The sequence below is a fragment of the Fundulus heteroclitus genome, chromosome 16 (assembly GCF_011125445.2).
Source record: "Fundulus heteroclitus isolate FHET01 chromosome 16, MU-UCD_Fhet_4.1, whole genome shotgun sequence".
Classification (NCBI taxonomy): domain Eukaryota; kingdom Metazoa; phylum Chordata; class Actinopteri; order Cyprinodontiformes; family Fundulidae; genus Fundulus; species Fundulus heteroclitus.
This window is the reverse complement of record NC_046376.1, coordinates 6,598,722-6,619,500: the sequence shown is the minus strand read 5'-3', so window position 1 is coordinate 6,619,500 and position 20,779 is coordinate 6,598,722. Positions and strand designations below refer to the sequence as shown.

At 41.4% G+C, this 20,779-nt stretch overlaps 1 protein-coding gene across 1 annotated transcript in view; it reads right to left on the bottom strand.

Annotated features, from left to right (window-relative positions):
• Positions 1 to 3,602: 3,602 nt before the first annotated feature.
• LOC105932820 (transmembrane protein 104) overlaps positions 3,603 to 20,779 on the bottom strand; it is an 81,086-nt gene continuing 63,909 nt past the window's right edge. The window contains exon 10 of the mRNA XM_012872109.3: positions 3,603 to 4,674. Within this exon, the coding sequence (XP_012727563.1) occupies positions 3,911 to 4,674 (764 nt within the window). The 3' untranslated portion in view covers positions 3,603 to 3,910. The remainder of the gene's footprint in view (positions 4,675 to 20,779) is intronic.

The window sequence follows — 20,779 nt, the reverse complement described above, 5'->3', positions numbered from 1 at the left end:
TAATATGTAGTTCCAAACTTTATCGTATTGCCCAACAAAGGCCTTGTAATGGCTTAGATAACTTACCTGACTCCGCCAGATAGATTTGCTCCGCATATCCATCTGGAAACCTTCCGTTGAAGTAACTTTGGGAAGGGGCGAAAATACTGGTTAGCTGATTGGCCTATGTTGGTGATAGACGGGCCAAATGAACCAATCAGATTCGTCGTCGCTCGTAACAGAGCGACGACGAAAACACAACCACAAGCCAAGCTACTCTTGCTGCTGCAGGTAAAGGCTCGTTAGCTCAGCAAAGAAATGCTCTGTAATGCCGATAAAACTTGCTCGATAGCCACGCTAACGCTAGTTTCATCGGCTGAAACCGCCATGTTGTTTAGACTGAACTGACGCGCTTCCCGTTGCGTCACACCTCAACCCGCCTCAAAGCCAACGCTGATTGGACGTTCGTTTGGTGAACGGCTCCAAATTTTCTTTAACGGAGAGTAGCCAGACTGATCTGCGAGTGAAACCTTGAAACCTCGCGAGATCAGGATGGTCTCACGAGGCTATTAGATAACATGCAAATCGAACCAAAACAGGTCCACCTTTTAGTAATGGGGAGTCGTTACCCCATTACTAAGTCATGGGGAGTCCTAGTAACCCGTTACCCAGTCGTTAACCAGGAAGTACTCCGCCTCTTGCCCAATGACAGCAAGAGACAGGCACCACCCCCCTCATAGAAGAGAAACTACTGCATGCAGCTACTGACATGTCCTACTGTTTAATTAACTTCTTTGCCGGATATTCAGGCAGCAGAGACAGTGACATATTTCTAATCTCTCCAAAAATGTCCTCATCTTCGCTGACCACAAACATTTAAATCTGTAAATGAGTAATTTGTCTCCCAGCACCAAATGCACACCGTGACGGTGAAGATCTGGATGATTAAAGCATCACTGAATCCTGGATTCAGCAGTTTTCTTTTACCTTAACTAACTTTCTTAACTCTTCTTATTGAACCTCAATCGACGATCTTCCATCCAATATTCAAGCTTCACAACAAGGTTTCAGATAAAATTCATTTTTATTTGTGAATTATAAAAAAAGGACAGAAACTGGATAAAAAAAAGGAGTAAACATCCATTCAGAAGGTGGAAAGAAATTTTCAGAAACACAGATGAATAAATCTGTTAGAAAAAAAAAATAACCCAGATAAATAGAAACCACATTTAAGAACATAATATTTAAATAAAAAGAAAAAATCTTTTTGGCTCCACACAGATTGTCAACATTTTCATTTCTAAAAAGAAAAATCTAAATTATTCCCGTTCCAGGCAAGAAAAATAAACCAAAAGAAAAGAGTTGTGAGAAAATTAAAATAATTCAGAACCTCGTTTCTCACCCATATTCATAAAGTTTTAGATGTTTTTGTGCAGAGAAACAAGTATCCGAATCGTGTTTTTGTCGTTTGGACACTTTGCTGCAGATGGAAATAAGCTGAGAAGCTGCAGGTCCAGCGGTCTAAATGAAGCAAGACTGGATTCCCCCCCAGGTGTCCCCCAACGCGACGACACGTGAGCAGAAATCAGCTCCAGAGCCTCAAAAACACTCCCGTCACAGCACATTAGCTTCCAATTGAAGCTGCGCTCACAGCAGTCCATGAAAAAACGCTGCACCGCTGAACTTCTGCCACACGGAGGGAGAGCTTTAATTACCTCCGCTGCTACCTGAACAACCGCTTGCCGCCATTAAATATGAGTGCGGAGAAAATCCCTGCAGCCGGAGCCACGTTCAGGGATGATATGAAAGGGTCAAATCATTACATAATTGCTTTGCGGGAACAGAGGGATCTATAAAAAAAACTAGCAGAAGAAGAGCTGCCAGTAAAAAAAACGAGGGAAGCTAAATAACTAAAACTAATGAAAAGTTGTGTAAACTGTCCTGATCGGCATTGTTTTCCCTTTGCTATGCCGTGAAGGAAGGACGCAGACTCAGAGAAATTCAATTCTACTTTCAGATTTAAACATTTCTTTGATTCCTTGGCTGAGCAGTTTTATCTTTATAATTAAGATCTTTCACCGTGTCACACCTGAGCGTTACTTTCTTTTACATCTACGCCTGATATTAGAAGTTATTCTTTAACGATAACTCACCTTCTACTGGAGTAAACTGCATTTTGTTTTTTTGTTTTAATCCAATACATTTTGTATAAATGGGGATCCTGCACATTTTCATGTCAATATTTAATAATTCTACAAACCTTTTTTGTCCACAAAAGCGAATAGGGATACAAATCTGTATCCATTCTAATAGATTATTTTTCTGAGTCAGGAAAATGTTTAAGACTGCAGACTTTGGAGGAACCATTTTGTTAGTTTCTCTATGCCAGGGACCCCCTTTTAAAATCCACAAGTCAACAAATTACCGTCACATTACAAGTAATATAAGTTCAGCAAGAAGCAGCTAAGCCTGATTCTGTTGCTTTATAATATTTCTGCAGCCCTAATTAATTAAAAGTCCTAAAATATTGCTTCATGAGAAGCTTAAAGTGCAACATTCTCAACAAACTAAAAGGCTGAATAGAGATTTGTTACGTTCTTCCTTTTAACCTCAGCTTGTTGTTTGATTTGCAAACACTGGAAAATAAATCTGGGCTTTTTCCAGCAGCTTTCCTGCTCCACATTCTGGGATTCAGATGGATGTTCAGGAATATTACGAGCATGTAAATCAATCCCAGTCAGCTGTAATTACCTTGCCCTGCAGAGTTTCACTAAAAAAAACATGTTCTTGTGCTCAGCTGGGAGGCCTTCACGGTTTAAATCAATGAGAAAACTCACAGAACGACGCTTTTAACACGTTAAAGACGGACGTTTCAGGGCAACAATGAGTTTGGTGAAGTCTGAGCCACTGGAGGAGCAAACGACCTGCATGATTTCATCACACATGGAGCTAAAACACTGCAGATGGATCGGGAATCCGGTCCGGAGCGGCACGAACACGGGACAGACGCCACGAGTGTAAACCTACAAGGATAAGAGCGAATCCGTCAGCTTCTCCGCTCACATGAAGGACGGGAACGTCGCCCTCACTTCCCTCCTCCTGCTGAGGGATGGAAGTACACCGGCGGCAGGAGAACTATCGTTTTTCTTCCCGCGCTCCGATCTCATTACGCCGCCGTGAAGCGGTTCTCTGACAAGAACACGGATCCGCCCGAGACAGGCAGTTTTTCTCCGCTGCTCCTGTTGCTTTGATATAGTTTTATGGCAATATTCTGCAGCAAAAGCGCCGGCGGATCCCTCACCGTCGAGACGCTGCTTCTTCCCCCCCCTTTAATGAAGGTTATTAAAAGTGAGAAATGCGTCCCGCGGATCTGTTAAATCACCCACGTGTTTGTCAGAAGCGTTCCTAGAGAGGGTTCGAGGTAGCAGGTTGAAATTTCTCCGTTAAAACACACGTTCTTATCTGCAGCAGCTCGGTCGTTGCTGCCGATCAGAGTCCGACTCCGGTCCTCCAGGGCTACTTTCAGATGCAGCACACCTGGATTCCCCTCCTTCAGCTCTGCAGATCCATCCGTCGGGGTCTGGGATGCGACGCATCGAAGGAAGAGCCTTTTTGTCGTGGATGCTTCTGCGAAACGGGGCGAAAAGCTCGAGCCGTTTGATGAGAAAAAGGTCATTTTCTTAAAATCCCTTTGATCGCCGTCATGCACACATCCAGAACTTATAAAATAATAATAATAATAATAATAATTTGGTCCCTTTTTAACAAATCTGATAAATTAATACTGATTGCACGTCATTTAAGCAACTTAAATCTGGTTAAAAAAAAAACAAAAAAAGGCACAGAGTCCATCCAGCAGCAGTTAAGGCCTCGAGAAAAAACCCAAAGAAACCGGCCAAACGGCGGCAGATTCCCCATAAAAAGCTCGTTCTCATTTCTTAGTGTCAGTCAGGATAATGTTGGCGGTGACAAACATGAGGCAGGAGGCCGCCCACACCAGGACGAACCACACCCAGAAGGCGTGGCGGAAGGGGGAGCGGTGCTTGTTGACGGCGTCTCTGCCCACCACCGGCTCCAGGTGGCGCCGGGCGTAGAACACCAGGCACGCCGGGATGATGTACTGGATGCCCGTCCCCGCGTACGACCCGGTGATCCCCACCAGGGACTCCAGGTTGTGCGTGCAGAAAGCCACGACGATGGGCGGCACCAAGGTGATGAGGGGGAACACGACGCGGTCCACCACCCACGGGTAGGTGCCGCCGTCCCGGTGGAAGAGCGTCTTCCAGTTGTTCCGCAGCGTCACGGCGATGATGGGGAAGTTGGTGCTGATGGTGAAGACCGGGAACAGGCCCAGGAAGTAGCGCAGCACCGGGATGTCCAGCACGTCGCAGTTGTCGGTGAAGTTCAGCGTGTACATGTCGTGCAGCAGCGAGCTGTCGAAGCAGAAGATGGCGGTGAACGAGAGGAGCACGTAGAAGCCCAGGATCAGGACGTAGTCGGCCAGGACCAGCGCGCCGACTCGCTTCTTGTCCGAGATGGGCGTGACCAGCGAGGGCAGGGAGTGCTGGCACATGAAGGAGTAGACGCACACGCCGAACAGGTTGGGCACGCCGGAGAGGGTGGCGACAGGAGGGCGGCCCTCCCCGGTGCCTTTGGCGATCCGGATCAGAGCCAAAATGATCATCATGGTGAAGGCTGCAGAAACAAAACACGGACGTTAAAAGTTAGTGGATCCTGCTGCAAAGTTAGTCACAGGCTCAACAGCGCCCCTCTGTGGCTGCTGCTGGTAAACGCAGGACGAAACTATGACGTTATGATAATTTTTAAAAAAGTCCAGCAGACACACAACTCTGAGCTGCAGAAACACTGCCACCTTCAGGAGGATTAGAAAACTACAGCTGCACAAAACCAAATTATAACAATTTAACATGAAATAAGGACATCAACATTTTTCTTAATTATTGCTTTTCATTTTAAATGAACATTTTAAAAAAATCTTTTTATTAGTTTCAAGTCAAATAAATTCAGATTTTTTTTTTTTTATATAGCGCCAATTCATGATACATGTCATCTCAAGACTCTTTCCCAAGTCAAATTCAATCAGATTATACAGATTGGGTCAGATTATAAAGTTTGTTCAGAAAGTTTCCTCTCTAAGGAAAGTCACAGGCTCAACAGCGCCCCTCTGTGGCTGCTGCTGGTAAAAACGCAGGACGAAACTATAACGTTATGATAATTTTTAAAGTCCAGCAGACCCACAACTTTGAGCTGCAGGACTCAGAACAGAAACACTGCCACCTTCAGGAGGATTAGACAACTATAGCTGCACAAAACCAAATTATAACAATTTAACATGAAATAAGGACATCAACATTTTTCTTAATTATTGCTTTTCATTTTAAATGAACATTTAAAAAAAATCTTTTTATTAGTTTCAATTCAATTAAATTCAGATATTTTTTTATATAGCGCCAATTCATGACACATGTCATCTCAAAACTCTTTCCCAAGTCAAATTCAATCAGATTATACAGATTGGGTCAGATTAAAAAGTTTGTTCAGAAAGTTTCCTCTCTAAGGAAAGTCACAGGCTCAACAGCGCCCCTCTGTGGCTGCTGCTGGTACACGCAGGACGAAACTATGACGTTATGATAATTTTTAAAAAAGTCCAGCAGACCCACAACTCTGAGCTGCAGAAACACTGCCACCTTCAGGAGGATTAGAAAACTACATCTGCACAAAACCAAATTATAACAATTTAACATGAAATAAGGACATCAACATTTTTCTTAATTATTGCTTTTCATTTTAAATGAACATTTTAAAAAAATATGCTGTCTTTTTATTAGTTTCAATTCAATTAAATTCAGATTTTTTTTTTTAATATAGCGCCAATTCATGATACATGTCATCTCAAGACTCTTTCCCAAGTCAAATTCAATCAGATTATACAGATTGGGTCAGATTAAAAAGTTTGTTCAGAAAGTTTCCTCTCTAAGGAAAGTCACAGGCTCAACAGCGCCCCTCTGTGGCTGCTGCTGGTACACGCAGGACGAAACTATGACGTTATGATAATTTTTAAAAAAGTCCAGCAGACCCACAACTCTGAGCTGCAGAAACACTGCCACCTTCAGGAGGATTAGAAAACTACATCTGCACAAAACCAAATTATAACAATTTAACATGAAATAAGGACATCAACATTTTTCTTAATTATTGCTTTTCATTTTAAATGAACATTTTAAAAAAATATGCTGTCTTTTTATTAGTTTCAATTCAATTAAATTCAGATTTTTTTTTTAATATAGCGCCAATTCATGATACATGTCATCTCAAGACTCTTTCCCAAGTCAAATTCAATCAGATTATAAAGTTTGTTCAGAAAGTTTCCTCTCTAAGGAAAGTCACAGGCTGAACAGCGCCCCTCTGTGGCTGCTGCTGGTAAAAACGCAGGACGAAACTATGACGTTATGATAATTTTAAAAGTCCAGCAGACCCACAACTCTGAGCTGCAGAAACACTGCCACCTTCAGGAGGATTAGAAAACTACAGCTGCACAAAACCAAATTATAACAATTTAACGTGAGATAAGGACATCAATATTTTTCTTAATTATTGCTTTTCATTTTAAATGAGGAACATTTTTTAAAAATATGCTGTCTTTTTATTAGTTTCAATTCAATTAAATTCAGATTTTTTTTAATATAGCGCCAATTCATGATACATGTCATCTCAAGACTCTTTCCCAAGTCAAATTCAATCAGCTTATACAGATTGGGTCAGATTATAAAGTTTGTTCAGAAAGTTTCCTCTCTAAGGAAAGTCACAGGCTCGACAGCGCCGCTCTGTGGCTGCTGCTGGTAAACGCAGGACGGAACTATGACGTTATGATAATTTTTAAAGTCCAGCAGACCCACAACTCTGAGCTGCAGGACTCAGAACAGAAACACTGCCACCTTCAGGAGGATTAGAAAACTACAGCTGCACAAAACCAAATTATAACAACTTAACATGAAATATGGACGGCAAAATATTTTTTTTATTATTGCTTTTCATTTTAAATGAGTAACTTTTTTTTTTAAATGCTGTCTTTTTATTAGTTTCAATTCAATTAAATTCAGATATTTTTTTATATAGTGCCAATTCATGACACATGTCATCTCAAGACTCTTTCCCAAGTCAAATTCAATCAGATTATACAGATTGGGTCAGATTATAAAGTTTGTTCAGAAAGTTTCCTCTCTAAGGAAAGTCACAGGCTCAACAGTGCCCCTCTGTGGCTGCTGCTGGTAAGCGCAGGACGAAACTATGACGTTATGATAATTTTTAAAGTCCAGCAGACCCACAACTCTGAGCTGCAGAAACACTGCCACCTTCAGGAGGATTAGAAAACTACAGCTGCACAATACAAAATTATGACAATTTAACATGAAATAAGGACATCAACATTTTTCTTAATTATTGCTTTTCATTTTAAATTATTATTTTTTTAAATATGCTGTCTTTTTATTAGTCTCAATTCAATTAAATTCAGATTTTTTTTTATATAGCGCCAATTCATGATACATGTCATCTCAAGACTCTTTCCCAAGTCAAATTCAATCAGATTATACAGATTGGGTCAGATTATAAAGTTTGTTCAGAAAGTTTCCTCTCTAAGGAAAGTCACAGGCTCAACAGCGCCGCTGTGTGGCTGCTGCTGGTAAACGCAGGACGAAACTATGACGTTATGATAATTTTTAAAGTCCAGCAGACACACAACTCTGAGCTGCAGAAACACTGCCACCTTCAGGAGGATTAGAAAACTACAGCTGCACAAAACCAAATTATAACAGTTTAACATGAAATAAGGACATCAACATTTTTCTTAATTATTGCTTTTCATTTTAAATGAATTTTTTTTTTAAAATATGCTGTCTTTTTATTAGTTTAAATTCAATTAAATTCAGTTTTTTTTTTTAATATAGCGCCAATTCATGATACATGTCATCTCAAGACTCTTTCCCAAGTCAAATTCAATCAGATTATACAGATTGGGTCAGATTATAAAGTTTGTTCAGAAAGTTTCCTCTCTAAGGAAAGTCACAGGCTCAACAGCGCCCCTCTGTGGCTGCTGCTGGTAAACGCAGGATGAAACTATGACATTATGATAATTTTTAAAAAAGTCCAGCAGACCCACAACTCTGAGCTGCAGGACTCAAAACAGAAACACTGCCACCTTCAGGAGGATTAGAAAACTACAGCTGCAGAACACAAAACCAAATTATAACAACTTAAAATTATATATATATATATATATATATATATATATATATATATATATATATATATATATATATATATATATATATATATATATATATAGCGCCAATTCATGATACATGTCATCTCAAAACTCTTTCCCAAGTCAAATTCAATCAGATTATACAGATTGGGTCAGATTATAAAGTTTGTTCAGAAAGTTTCCTCTCTAAGGAAACCCAGCAGGTTGCATCAAGTCTCTCCAAGCAGCATTCACTCCTCCTGAAAGAGCGTAGAGCCACAGTGGACAGTCGTCTGCATTGTTGATGGCTTTGCAGCTAACTCCTGCATACTGAGCATGCATGAAGCGACAGTGGAGAGGAAAACTCCCCTTTAACAGGGAGGAAAACCTCCAGCAGAACCAAAACCAGGCTAAGTGTGAACGCTCATCTGCCTCCACCCACTGGGGCTTAGAGAAGACAGAGCAGAGACACAGAAAAGAGACAAGAAAAGCAATTAATTTGGGTTTTATGAGTTTTTTATGAGTTTAGCCTTCTTGACTCGCAGGAGCAGCAACTTAAGTAGAGATACGAAGGGAAAAAAGAGGAACAAACCAATCTGAACACTGAAGACCAACAACTAAACGATCGCAGACACAGCCAAAGCTTTTCTTCTGTTTTCCCTGATATCTCTGATAGAAGCACGTATAGGAACCACATCTGCTATAACTCTGAGTTTATGATTGAAAACAAGGCAAGAAAACCACCCTCATTGACAAATGATTTCTCATAAACTGAAGTAGTATGGCTTTCAACTGATTTTCTTTTAGTTATTTGGAAAATTCATCCCTAAAGAAGCATGTTATGAGACAGAACCTTCCCCCGTTCTTTGCTTTTCTCCCTTCCTTTAAAAGCAGACTCCTGCTGTTCGTCTCTGAAACATGCGGCAGAAAGAACAAGCCGGGCTGCGTGACGCGGTACAAGTTCAGGTAGAAGACAGACGAGCCCTCGAGTGTCGGCGGCTCCTGCTCTTCACCTCCCATCTCCAATTGATTTCTGGAGGCGCCTCTGTGGAAAGCAGCGTGAGCGCGCCGGGAAAGAGCCGCGGCCGCAGCGTGGAGTCCTGTTAAGGGCTGACAGCCATCTCTGGCTCCACGCAGACACAATCAGCGCGTGACTGCAGGAGTTAGTCATAGCCTGAGGATGGCCAGCAGCCAGGCAGCTCCTCGGCTCTCATCGCCGGGCGTCCTTTAAATACACGCTGACATTTAGGAGGCGACGCTCAGGCTGCCACACATCTGTTTATCTGAGCCACACACCTTCACCCCTCTCTGTGACTGAATGTGTGAGCCCTGCTGCTCCTGAAGGAATCTGAATGAAGCTGCAAGCAAACGGCCTGAAAGCCTCTGAGAAGCTCATGGATTTATTTAACTTTATGTCCTCTGTCATTTTTCACTTCATAGAAGGTACACCTGGTCTGGCGTTCTGGGGAGAAAGATGATCCACTATCACCATCTAACATAGAAAGTACTCCTGGGTCAATGTGAGCTTCTGAGCTTTCTGTGTCTCTGCTCTGTCTTCTCTAAGCCCCAGTGGGTCGAGGCAGATGAGCGTTCACACTGAGCCTGGTTCTGGTTCTGCTGGAGGTTCTCCTCCCTGTTAAAGGGGAGTTTTCCTCTCCACTGTCGCTTCATGCATGCTTGGTCTTACCGATTGCTCTAAAGCAGGGATGGGCAACTGGCGGCCCGGGGGCCGCACACGGCCCTCGTCATCACTCAGTGCGGCCCTCGAATAGATCAATAATAATTTAATAATGATAAAAAAAAATAAAAAAAAATAAAATAAAAAAAAATGTAATTATACTTTTGACCGGTAGGGGGCCGTACCCAAACAATAGCGGGCATGGGCCGCTTTGCAACAGCGAGGAAGAAAGTCAAGAGCCCTGGCCACTAGCAGTGGCATAAAGGGAAAACTTGACGAGAAAGTCAAATTTTTCAGACAAAATGGGAAGAAGTATGGACATGGGGAATTTTTTTTTGGTCTCTTGTCATTCACACACAACATAAACCGTGAGAGCCGACGTGAGTTTTGAAACTGCAAAGCTTTGTCTTAAGCAGAAGATCAAATGTGCAGCACCGCGTTCACAGACCAGTGTGATGCATTCGTGAGCGTCAGAAAGCTATGGTGCATTCAGGAGCATTGGACATTAGATTTTTCAGAATAAAAAGCTAACAGATGTGCATAATCAAAAAGTAACAGGAATACAATTATAGAGCATTCAGTATTGTAAGAAAGCCCACACAGTTTCTGGATAGACACATTATTGTTTGAGTTAAGTTCTGTGCCGTTTTATGCCTCTTGAAATGACCCATGCTCCTGAATGCATTGATATGGAGTTTAAATTCCTTTTTTGCAAATTTTTTTTGAAGCAAACGGTTTGTCTTTTTTTGCTTAAGGACATATTAAAATGCATTTATATGCAGAAAATAGTTATATGTTGGTGCAGTAAACATACAGATATAAATTCATCTAAAATTTGTTCTTATTGAGAATAATTTGTAGCATCTTTCATATCCAATTATTTGAAGTGCGTGGTCATGTGGCCCTCCAATGGTCGTGCTGAAAAAAATGTGGCCCTCTTTATCATGGAAGTTGCCCATCCCTGCTCTAAAGTAAACAACACAATGCCAACAACTGTCCGCTGTGGGTTCACTCTCATCCAGGAGGAGTGAATGCTGCAAGTCAATGACTGGATGCAACCTGCCGGGTCTCCTGAGAGAGAAAACCTTTTAACCAACCTAATATGGATGATCTGATTGAACTGACTTTGTAAAGTGCCTTAAAATGCCTTCATGCATGCTCAGTATGAGGGATTGCTGCAAAGCCATCAACAATGCAGACGACTGTCCACTGTGGCTCTACGCTCTTTCAGGAGGAGTGAATGCTGCTTGGAGAGACTTGATGCAACCTGCTGGGTTTCCTTAGAGAGGAAACTTTCTCACCAACCTGTCTGGATAATTTGATGGAATTTGACTTTGGAAAGTGCCTTGAGATGACATTTGTCATAAATTGGCGCTATATAAATAAAGTTTAATTGAATTGGTGATCTGGAGTTAATTTTTACTGTCTGCTGCAGGTGAACTGAACAGCACTCTGAGAAGAAGGAGGCACATAAAGACTGGTTTTGCCTCTTTTGAGAAGACATATCAGCTCATAAAAATTTACGACGCTCAGGATTTCTGATAAAAACCAACAGTTTGGCAGAAACAGTTTGAAAAGCAGGATGGAAAGTTGTCCTACCCTTCACCTGGGTAGGTCATAACATAAAATAAACTATAGGTTTTTAGCTAGCTAAAGCAAAATAAAAATAAAAGTGAAATAAAATAAAAAATATATTGGAAGCTAGGTAAAACTAGAGTTGGTGAAGAATCAGCTCTGTTTTTGTACACTTAAGTTATTTCAGAACCAGATATTTTGTATTGGAAAAATGGGTCTACAGGTTGTAAAAGTATAAACACAGACAACAAATATTATGAAAGGTTGTTTCAACCTCAGGAGGGTCAATAGGTTTTACCCAATCCGATAACAGAAAACTTTACAAGTGTCACACACCCCTCTGAAGGGTGTGTGAAAGTTTTTTTAATAAATGAAAATGAAAAATGATTTGAGGGCTTTAGAAGACATCTTTCATTTTTCACTTCAAGAGAAGATAATCTTGAAAGAAAGGTGGTAGCTCCACTCTTCACCCTTGCTTCCCGCTTTCCTTGAACTCAGCACTATCGCCGTGTGGGAAAACCTGTTGCGTGATTGTTCAATATTTAATGCATCTTTGGCCTCCGTCCAACGTAATCTCAGGCTTTGGGGAAAGCTTTGCTACTCCCAATTTAAACGTTAACCCTGTTATTACAGGGAGGTCAGGATGATGGGCAGCAGACCAGCTTTCAAGGACAAAAAGTCTCCTTGTCATGTCGTCTGCAGCCATAAAACAGCTTCTTATCTTGAAAAACGGGAAATATACATATGCAGCCTTTTGTATGAGCTACTTTCAAACCTTTTTCCTCCCCCAACTCTGAAGTCATCCGTGTGTTCATCTACTCTGGTTTTCAATCTAAAAGAGGCTTTGTGTAAAATAGAGAGCGAGTTAAAGGTGCAGGACAGGAGGAAGGAAGCTGTTCTCCTTCATCTTTAACACTCGGAGGCTTTCGCAGGAAGCTCAGGCGCGCAGCGTTTTTAATTAGGAGTGCCTCGGGGTAGCTGGCTGTTATCACATTACTTAAAGCACCTTTTCTACTTCGGTCATGATTAAGATTCTGAAATCAAGGCTATGAGAACGACAGCTTGGCTGTGAGGGAATATTCAGAATGAGCGAACAGTAAAATCTAAATTATACCCTCAGTTAAGACATTTTAAACCTAGACAGAAGCTGATAAGTTTACTTTTGTTTAAGATAATGTTGTTTAAAGTAGGGAAGGAGACGATATCTAAGTTTACATCTTTTTTTTTTGGTAACACACTCATTCGTCAAAGACTCTCAGTGACGGTAAATCACTTCTTCCTGAGACAATTTTATCACGTTCACTGCTACCTGAAGCCATGAATCTGGATGCTGAGGCATGTGTGAAATAAAACTATATCAATTCTGATCGCCTTTACAGCCCGAAATGATCCACAGACGGCATCAACGTGTTTATCTGCACTGTAGATCTGTTGTGACCTCAGCCTATGCCGCATTTAAAACCCCAAAATTCGGTAATTTACCGTATTTTCCGGACTATAAGTCGCAGTTTTTTTTCATAGTTTGGCCGGGGGTGCGACTTATACTCTAGAGCGACTTATGTGTGAAAATATTACACATTTTTACCGGTATATCATTACACCTGTTATTTTCACAACAAACCACAAGAGGGCGCTCTAGGCCTGTGTTGAATCAGACGTAAGCGACGTAGAAGCGGAAGTGCCGCATCTTCTACATCCGGAGTTAACGGAGTTATTTGAAAGTGACACCGAGGATGAAGATTTCACTGGATTTTAGTTATTTGGAGTGACACGGACGCTTCGGTTAACTTCTTCTCATGTTATTTATGCTATAGTTATCTGAATAGCTTTTAATATGTTATGTTAACATACCAGGCACGTTCTCAGTTGTGTCATGTAGCGTAAGCTAACCGTATAATTATTCAGCCTGTTGCCTCCGTTCTGTTTTTATGTAAAATTGCCTTTCAAGATGACATGTCTGTTCTTGATGTTGTATATTATCAAATAAATTTCCCCCAAAAATGCGACTTATACTCCAGTGCGACTTATATATATGTTTTTTCCTTCTTTATTATGCATTTTATGGCCGGTGCGACTTGACTTATAGTCCGAAAAATACGGTAGTGCAAATTATTTTAAAGCCAGCAACTAATCAACTGGAGATTTCAACAGATGCGTAAATAAACCAACATGCAATGTTCTGCAAACCTCGAGAGAGATGGATAAAAACGCAGCACTGCCCATCCCTCCACGGACTCGTTCATTCACACTGAATCAGCCATTTACTCCTGCAGATACCTGTCAGGATACGGTGATGAGGTGCACTTTCACAGGTCCCCTGCAGTACTTTCTTCTGTGCTTGGCATGCAACAAAGAGGCAGGCAAATTGAGGGGCTGTAAAACGACCACATTTCACGTGCCCCGTAACCTGAGCCCCGTCCACCTCACAAAACGTGATTTATATCGCCTGAATAGGACCGTCAACGGCCTGGTGAGGAATGCTTCATGTTAACGACGCCTTGGAGGAGGCTCCTGCCGCTCTATTGTCTCCTCCACACAAAAAAAACACACGACTACCTCAAAAGAAAAAAGAAAGATAGTCGACTTCTTTGTTAGAAAAACCAGCAACGTTTCAAACATTTCAAAACACTCGCGCTGATGCTGCTCGGTTTTCCCGCATCGTCTTAATTAACGCAGACACTCCTGGATAATCTCATCACCCATTAGAGGTGCAGCTCTTTGAACCAGGTCTATCCAGGATGCTCTCTATTTCTCACTGCAGTAGAACTTTATCATAATAAACCGATCAGCTCTGAGGCTCATGGGCTGCTGATGTGTTGCTGTTTTTTATTTATTATTATTTTTTCTTGTAGGCGACAGGGTGATGGACGGCTTCACTGCCTCACGGCACGTTCAGCGATCTCTGATAGAGCTATCAGCAAACACAACGCAGAGCAGCCGTGTTTCCGTTTGTTCACAAGGACGAGTCGGCAGATCTGTGCACCTCTGAGCAAGACGAAAACATTTATCTGAAACTAATACAACACTACGTTAAAAGGCCCAATCCAAACGCTTGACAAGTTTCCCAAACTTATACTCTCAGACGAAAAAAAAAAAAAAAAAGCTCAGTACCTAGAAGGGATTGTTCAGTTTGGATACATTAAACAGCTTCAACAGCCCGGGTTGTCAAATCATCCAACTCTTAATTACGTGAGGTGTATGTAGGGCTGGATGATGATTCAATAACAATATATATCGATTGATAGACGTATATCGAAGATACAAAAAAAGGTCAATAAAAAGTTCAATTGTTTTCCTGCCTTTTGCATTCCAGCCTATCATGTAGGTTAATATTACAGTCACTACATCCTCCCAACCAATCAGGACGCAGAGCCAGGAACAACCTGTCACCAAGCCCCGCCCCCTTCAAAGATTTCAGCGAGCACAAGTTCTTTTTTCTTTTTTAAAAATGTGTAGATTTGGTAAAAAGTTGGTTGAATGGTTGAGTTTGAATTCAGTGTTTATGAGTTCTTTATCTAAAAATAGGTTGCTAAGCAACAGCATAAAAATGGCCAGGGCTGCACTTAAAATGTGTTTTGAAATTGTTGATAATTATCGATATCGATCAAAATATGATTTCTATTTTATCAATATGCTTTCTTTTCCCTATACCGTTGAGCCGTAGGTGTATGGATGTAACAAAGAGCTGTTGGTGTAACCAGTAGTTTTGTAATATAAACTATACACGTACTGATCTCTTCACGTTAATACAAACAGTAAATTAGCCAATCACAAAGCAGCGACTCAGTGCGTTAAAGCAGGGGAGTCAAAACTTGGGCGAAAATTGTGAAGAATACTGGAGCGTAAACATTTTTTTTAACTGCTCCATAAAATCTCAGCATGCACTATTTTAATTTCACAAGTTTAGTCAGATTTTCTGCAGCAAAGGGATGTGTAGATCACAGTTGAACCAAAATTTGTAAAGGGTTTTGCACATTTGCCGTATTAAAAGATGATAATATAGTTTGCAAATTCTTTTTGGGCTTGATTGGGAAAAAAAGGGAAAATATTTTCATTAGTTTTCACGAAAAACAACAGGATTTGGGTCAGTCCTTTTAACAAACTTGCTGCATTTAGACAATTTTAATACTTCAAATAAAGCAGATTTTGGTGCACAAACATCTGCATTTCAGTTAAGGTCATTGGATAGATGTGGTCCAATTAACCATGAAACAACAGTGAATGTAAAAAGTATGCTTCTTTATAGATAAAACCAGTCCGTTTTTTTTTTTTTTACTTTATTTATCCTGCAAAGTTACTTTATTTACACTGCAAAGTTACTTTATTTATACTGCAAAGTTACTTTATTATACTGCAAAGTTACTTTATTATACTGCAAAGTTACTTCATTTATCCTGCAAAGTTACTTCATTTATACTGCAAAGTTACTTCATTTATACTGCAAAGTTACTTTATTATACTGCAAAGTTACTTTATTATACTGCAAAGTTACTTTATATCCTGCAACGTTACTTTATTATACTGCAAAGTTACTTCATTTATCCTGCAAAGTTACTTCATTTATCCTGCAAAGTTACTTTATTTTCCACCAAAGTTACTTTATTTTCCTGCAAAGTTACTTTATTCTGAAATCCACAGCAATTCACTGAAATTCTCAAGCTGTATGCAAACGAAATTTCGTTCTGTACGCACTCTGTGCATACAAAATGACAATAAAGTTTGTCTAAGTCTAAGACAGTGAATGCAAGTATCAAAAACGGGCTATACGACAAATTGTTTATCAAGTGTCTCACTCTCCACGACTGCAACTTAAGTTTGCACACTTCAAAACAAGCATGTGGGTGATGAAACTATTATTATTATTATTATTATTATTATTATTATTATTATTATTATTATTATTATTATTATTATTATTATTATTATTATTATTATTATTATTAATAATAATAATAATAATAATAACAACTAGGCATTCATGCATTAGTTTGGTGTGGAGTGCTTTAGAAATCCGCCTAATCTACCAATTTTCTTTCAGTGCACAGAACAACAACAACAAAAAAGAACAATTAATCCCTTTCAGTGTCCACATGTTTATTAATTGGAGCGGTGATCACCTGTGAATGATATGTCTCCATTTGTTTGTGTGCATCTATGGGTGAGGTCCGTACTTTACTGAATAATTTCATTCCCAACATGAATTAATCTGTCATTAGTAACTAAAATTAACCAAAAGCTGTTTAAAATAAAGGTATTTTCGTTTCTGCACAAGAGCTCTCCAACAACAACAACAGAACGGTGGAAAAAAAACCAAAAACGCTACTTTACAGAGTGTGATGCTGAAGTCGTGTTTCTGAATCTGTGTGTGATTTTAAACGTAATTTTTCAGCACCTCTGAACTGTGATTCTGCTGCACAGTTCATTAAGACTGCCTCATATTTCACTGTCGCCCTGTGAGCTGCCTGCCGTACTCCCAATTCCACAAACCACCAGAGTCCCCCTGACCTTCATAGCCAACGTCCCCCTCCCTTATTCCTCTAAAATGCCACCATGTAGCTGTTAACACGCCTGCGGGCAGCTTCCAGTCTCTTCATGGTATACTGTAGCAAACTAAGCGCATCAGACGGATGGTATGAATATTATTTTTCCCTTGCCGAGAGTTTGGCTTATAGTTTACAAATGGAAAAAGTAATTGTTTTAACTCCTTAAAAATAAACCTTTAATTTATTTAACACTGTCACAGCTGAAAAGAGTTAAAATCAAATAAGAGCTGCAAGCATTAGGCCGCTTAAAGATGGAGCGGTGGTTTAGTTTCTTACATTTCAACTTCACCACCACTGAAAGTAAACCTAAAACGGCGTTTTAGACAATTACAAGGTCGGCTTTCTTTTACCTGGAGAACATTTCCAGGATTAAAGGACTGATGTCTCAACGAGATCTAGAGAAACTAATCCATGTTTATCTTTAGTGGAACTGATCACTGCAACGGTGTTTTCACAGGTCTGCCTAAAAAGTGGATCAGAACACTGCAGCTGATCCAGAACGCTGCTGCCCGCGTCCTCACTAAGACTAAGAACGTAGAGAACATGGACCCGGTTCTGAAGTCCTTCCACTAAGACTAAGAACGTAGAGAACATGGACCTGGTTCTGAAGTCCTCACTAAGACTAAGAACGTAGAGAACATGGACCCGGTTCTGAAGTCCTCACTAAGACTAAGAAAGTAGAGAACATGGACCCGGTTCTGAAGTCCTTCCACTAAGACTAAGAATGTAGAGAACATGGACCCGGTTCTGAAGTCCTCACTAAGACTAAGAAAGTAGAGAACATGGACCCGGTTCTGAAGTCCTCACTAAGACTAGGAACGTAGAGAACATGGACCCGGTTCTGAAGTCCTCACTAAGACTAAGAACGTAGAGAACATGGACCCCGTTCTGAAGTCCTCACTAAGACTAAGAACATAGAGAACATGGACCCGGTTCTGAAGTCCTTCCACTAAGACTAAGAACGTAGAGAACATGGACCCGGTTCTGAAGTCCTCACTAAGACTAAGAACGTAAAGAACATGGACCCGGTTCTGAAGTCCTCACTAAGACTAAGAACGTAGAGAACATGGACCCAGTTCTAAAGTCCTCACTAAGACTAAGAACGTAGAGAACATGGACCCGGTTCTGATGTCCTCACTAAGACTAAGAACGTAGAGAACATGGACCCGGTTCTGAAGTCCTTCCACTAAGACTAAGAACGTAGAGAACATGGACCCGGTTCTGAAGTCCTTCCACTAAGACTAAGAACATAGAGAACATGGACCCCGTTCTGAAGTCCTCACTAAGACTAAGAACATAGAGAACATGGACCCGGTTCTGAAGTCCTCACTAAGACTAAGAACGTAGAGAACATGGACCCGGTTCTGAAGTCCTCACTAAGACTAAGAACGTAAAGAACATGGACCCGGTTCTGAAGTCCTTCCACTAAGACTAAGAACGTAGAGAACATTGACCCGGTTCTGAAGTCCTCACTAAGACTAAGAACGTAAAGAACATGGACCCGGTTCTGAAGTCCTTCCACTAAGACTAAGAACGTAGAGAACATGGACCCGGTTCTGAAGTCCTCACTAAGACTAAGAAAGTAGAGAACATGGACCCGGTTCTAAAGTCCTCACTAAGACTAAGAACGTAGAGCACATAGACCCGGTTCTGAAGTCCTCACTAAGACTAAGAACGTAGACAACATGGACCCGGTTCTGAAGTCCTTCCACTAAGACTAAGAACGTAGAGAACATGGACCCGGTTCTGAAGTCCTTCCACTAAGACTAAGAACGTAAAGAACATGGACCCGGTTCTGAAGTCTTCACTAAGACTAAGAACGTAGAGAACATTGTTGCCTCCGATTTAAGCCTGTTTACTGCTGCGATGACCCGGATGACTGAGAATTTACACAGACATATTAAGGTTTTTACAACAAGTTTAAACTCAGGTTCTGGTCGGAGGCATTTAACTCCAGCTTAAACGCCATTTCTGCACCACTTGTTATTCTACAGGAGAGAAAACTTACAAAATCAGCAGGGGGTTAAATAACACTGATACAGGATTTCTGTACATGGAGTTTGTTGTAGTTTATCTGAAACGAATGATGATCTGAGTATTGACTGATTACTGGCAGCTAAACAAACACAAGTCTGTGTTGGGCTTTCATTTCAGGAGAAATATTCTCATAGACTAACGTAAATAACCACAACAATATATTTATTATCGTTCTTCCGAGAGTGACTGCAGGTACATGGAAATGTGAATAAACCCTCGAGGAGATGGCAGATACATGCCAGCAGTCTATAACTCACCGGGTTTGTACACTCCTCCTCCGGACTAAAAACAAACATTCACAACCCGCGACAGAAGAGGAGCGCGGCCGTTGGTCAGGATTAATGATTTAATTTACAAAGTAGGCCATCAGCTCGTTTAGCTTCTCAGAGAACAGCCGAAACATCGACAGCCAAGGATTCCTGGTTTTACAAATTCCCCTGTGTTCATAAAAAAACACTGCAGGTGAGGAAGGGAGGAAGGAGGTGAGGGAGGGAGGAAGGAGGTAAAAAAATTAGGTAAGTAGAGGGGAGGGAGAAGACGGAAGGAAGGAGGAAGTAAAGATGGGGGTTAGGACGGAGGGAAGAAGTGGGAAGGGAGAGGGAAGTAAAGAAGGAGACAAGGAAGGAGGTAAGTAGAAGGGAGGAATGAAGGCAAGGGAGGAGGAAGTAAAAAAAAGGAAGCAAAGAAGGAGGAAGGGAGGCAGAAAGAAATAAAGTCTGAAAAGGAGAGAGGAAGAAAGGAAGAGAGGAAAAGAGGGAAATGGTAGTGAGGGAGGGAGGAAGGAATGGTCAATGGAAGGGAGGCAAGGAGGTGAGGTAGGGAGCGAGATAGAGAGGAGGTAAAATAATTAGGTAAGTAGAAGAAGAAAGGGAGGGAGGAAGGATGAAAGGGAGCAATGAAGGAGTGGGGGAGGCAGGAAGACAAAGTTAGAAAAGGAAGAGAGGAAGAAAGGAAGAGAGGAAAACAGGAATGTAGGAAGTGAGGGAGGAAAGAAGGGAGGGGGGAGGGATGGAAGAAGGGAGGAAAAGAGGAAAGAAGGAAGTGAGTGAGGAAGGGAGGAAGGGAGGAAAAGAGGAAAGAAGGAAGGGAGGAAGGAAAAGAGGAAAGAAGGAAGGGAGGGAGGAAGGAAAAGAGGAAAGAAGGAAGTGAGGGAGGAAGGGAGGAAGGAAAAGAGGAAAGAAGGAGTGAGGGAGGAAGGGATGGAGGAAGGAAGTGAGTGAGGAAGGAAGGAATGGTGAAAGGGAGAGAGGGTAAAAGGGAGGGAGGGAAGGAGGGAGAAAAAGAGGAAAGAAGGAATTAAGGGAGGGTGAGAAGGAGTGAGGACTGGTAGAAGGAAAGCAGGGAGGAAGAAAGAGAAGGAAGGAAGGGATGATAGAAGGAAGGGAGGGAGGGAGGGATAAAGGAAGGAAGGGATGATAGAAGGAAGGGAGGGATGAAGGAAGGAAGGGATGATAGAAGGAAGGAAGGCATGGTGACCCTTCAGTTGAAGTCATTTCCACGCTGCCATCCCTTCAGCCCTGCTCTGTTTATATCAACCATCTGGTGGAGGTGGGCGTTCGCCGCTACGTCTCAGCGCGGCGTCCGCCGTCTGCTCGGCCTGAGACGGCGTGGAAACACGGCGTGGAAACACGGTGTGGAAACACGGCGTGGAAACACCGCCCACTCTGCTGGTGTAAACGGTGGAAGCACAGACTGATAACGATC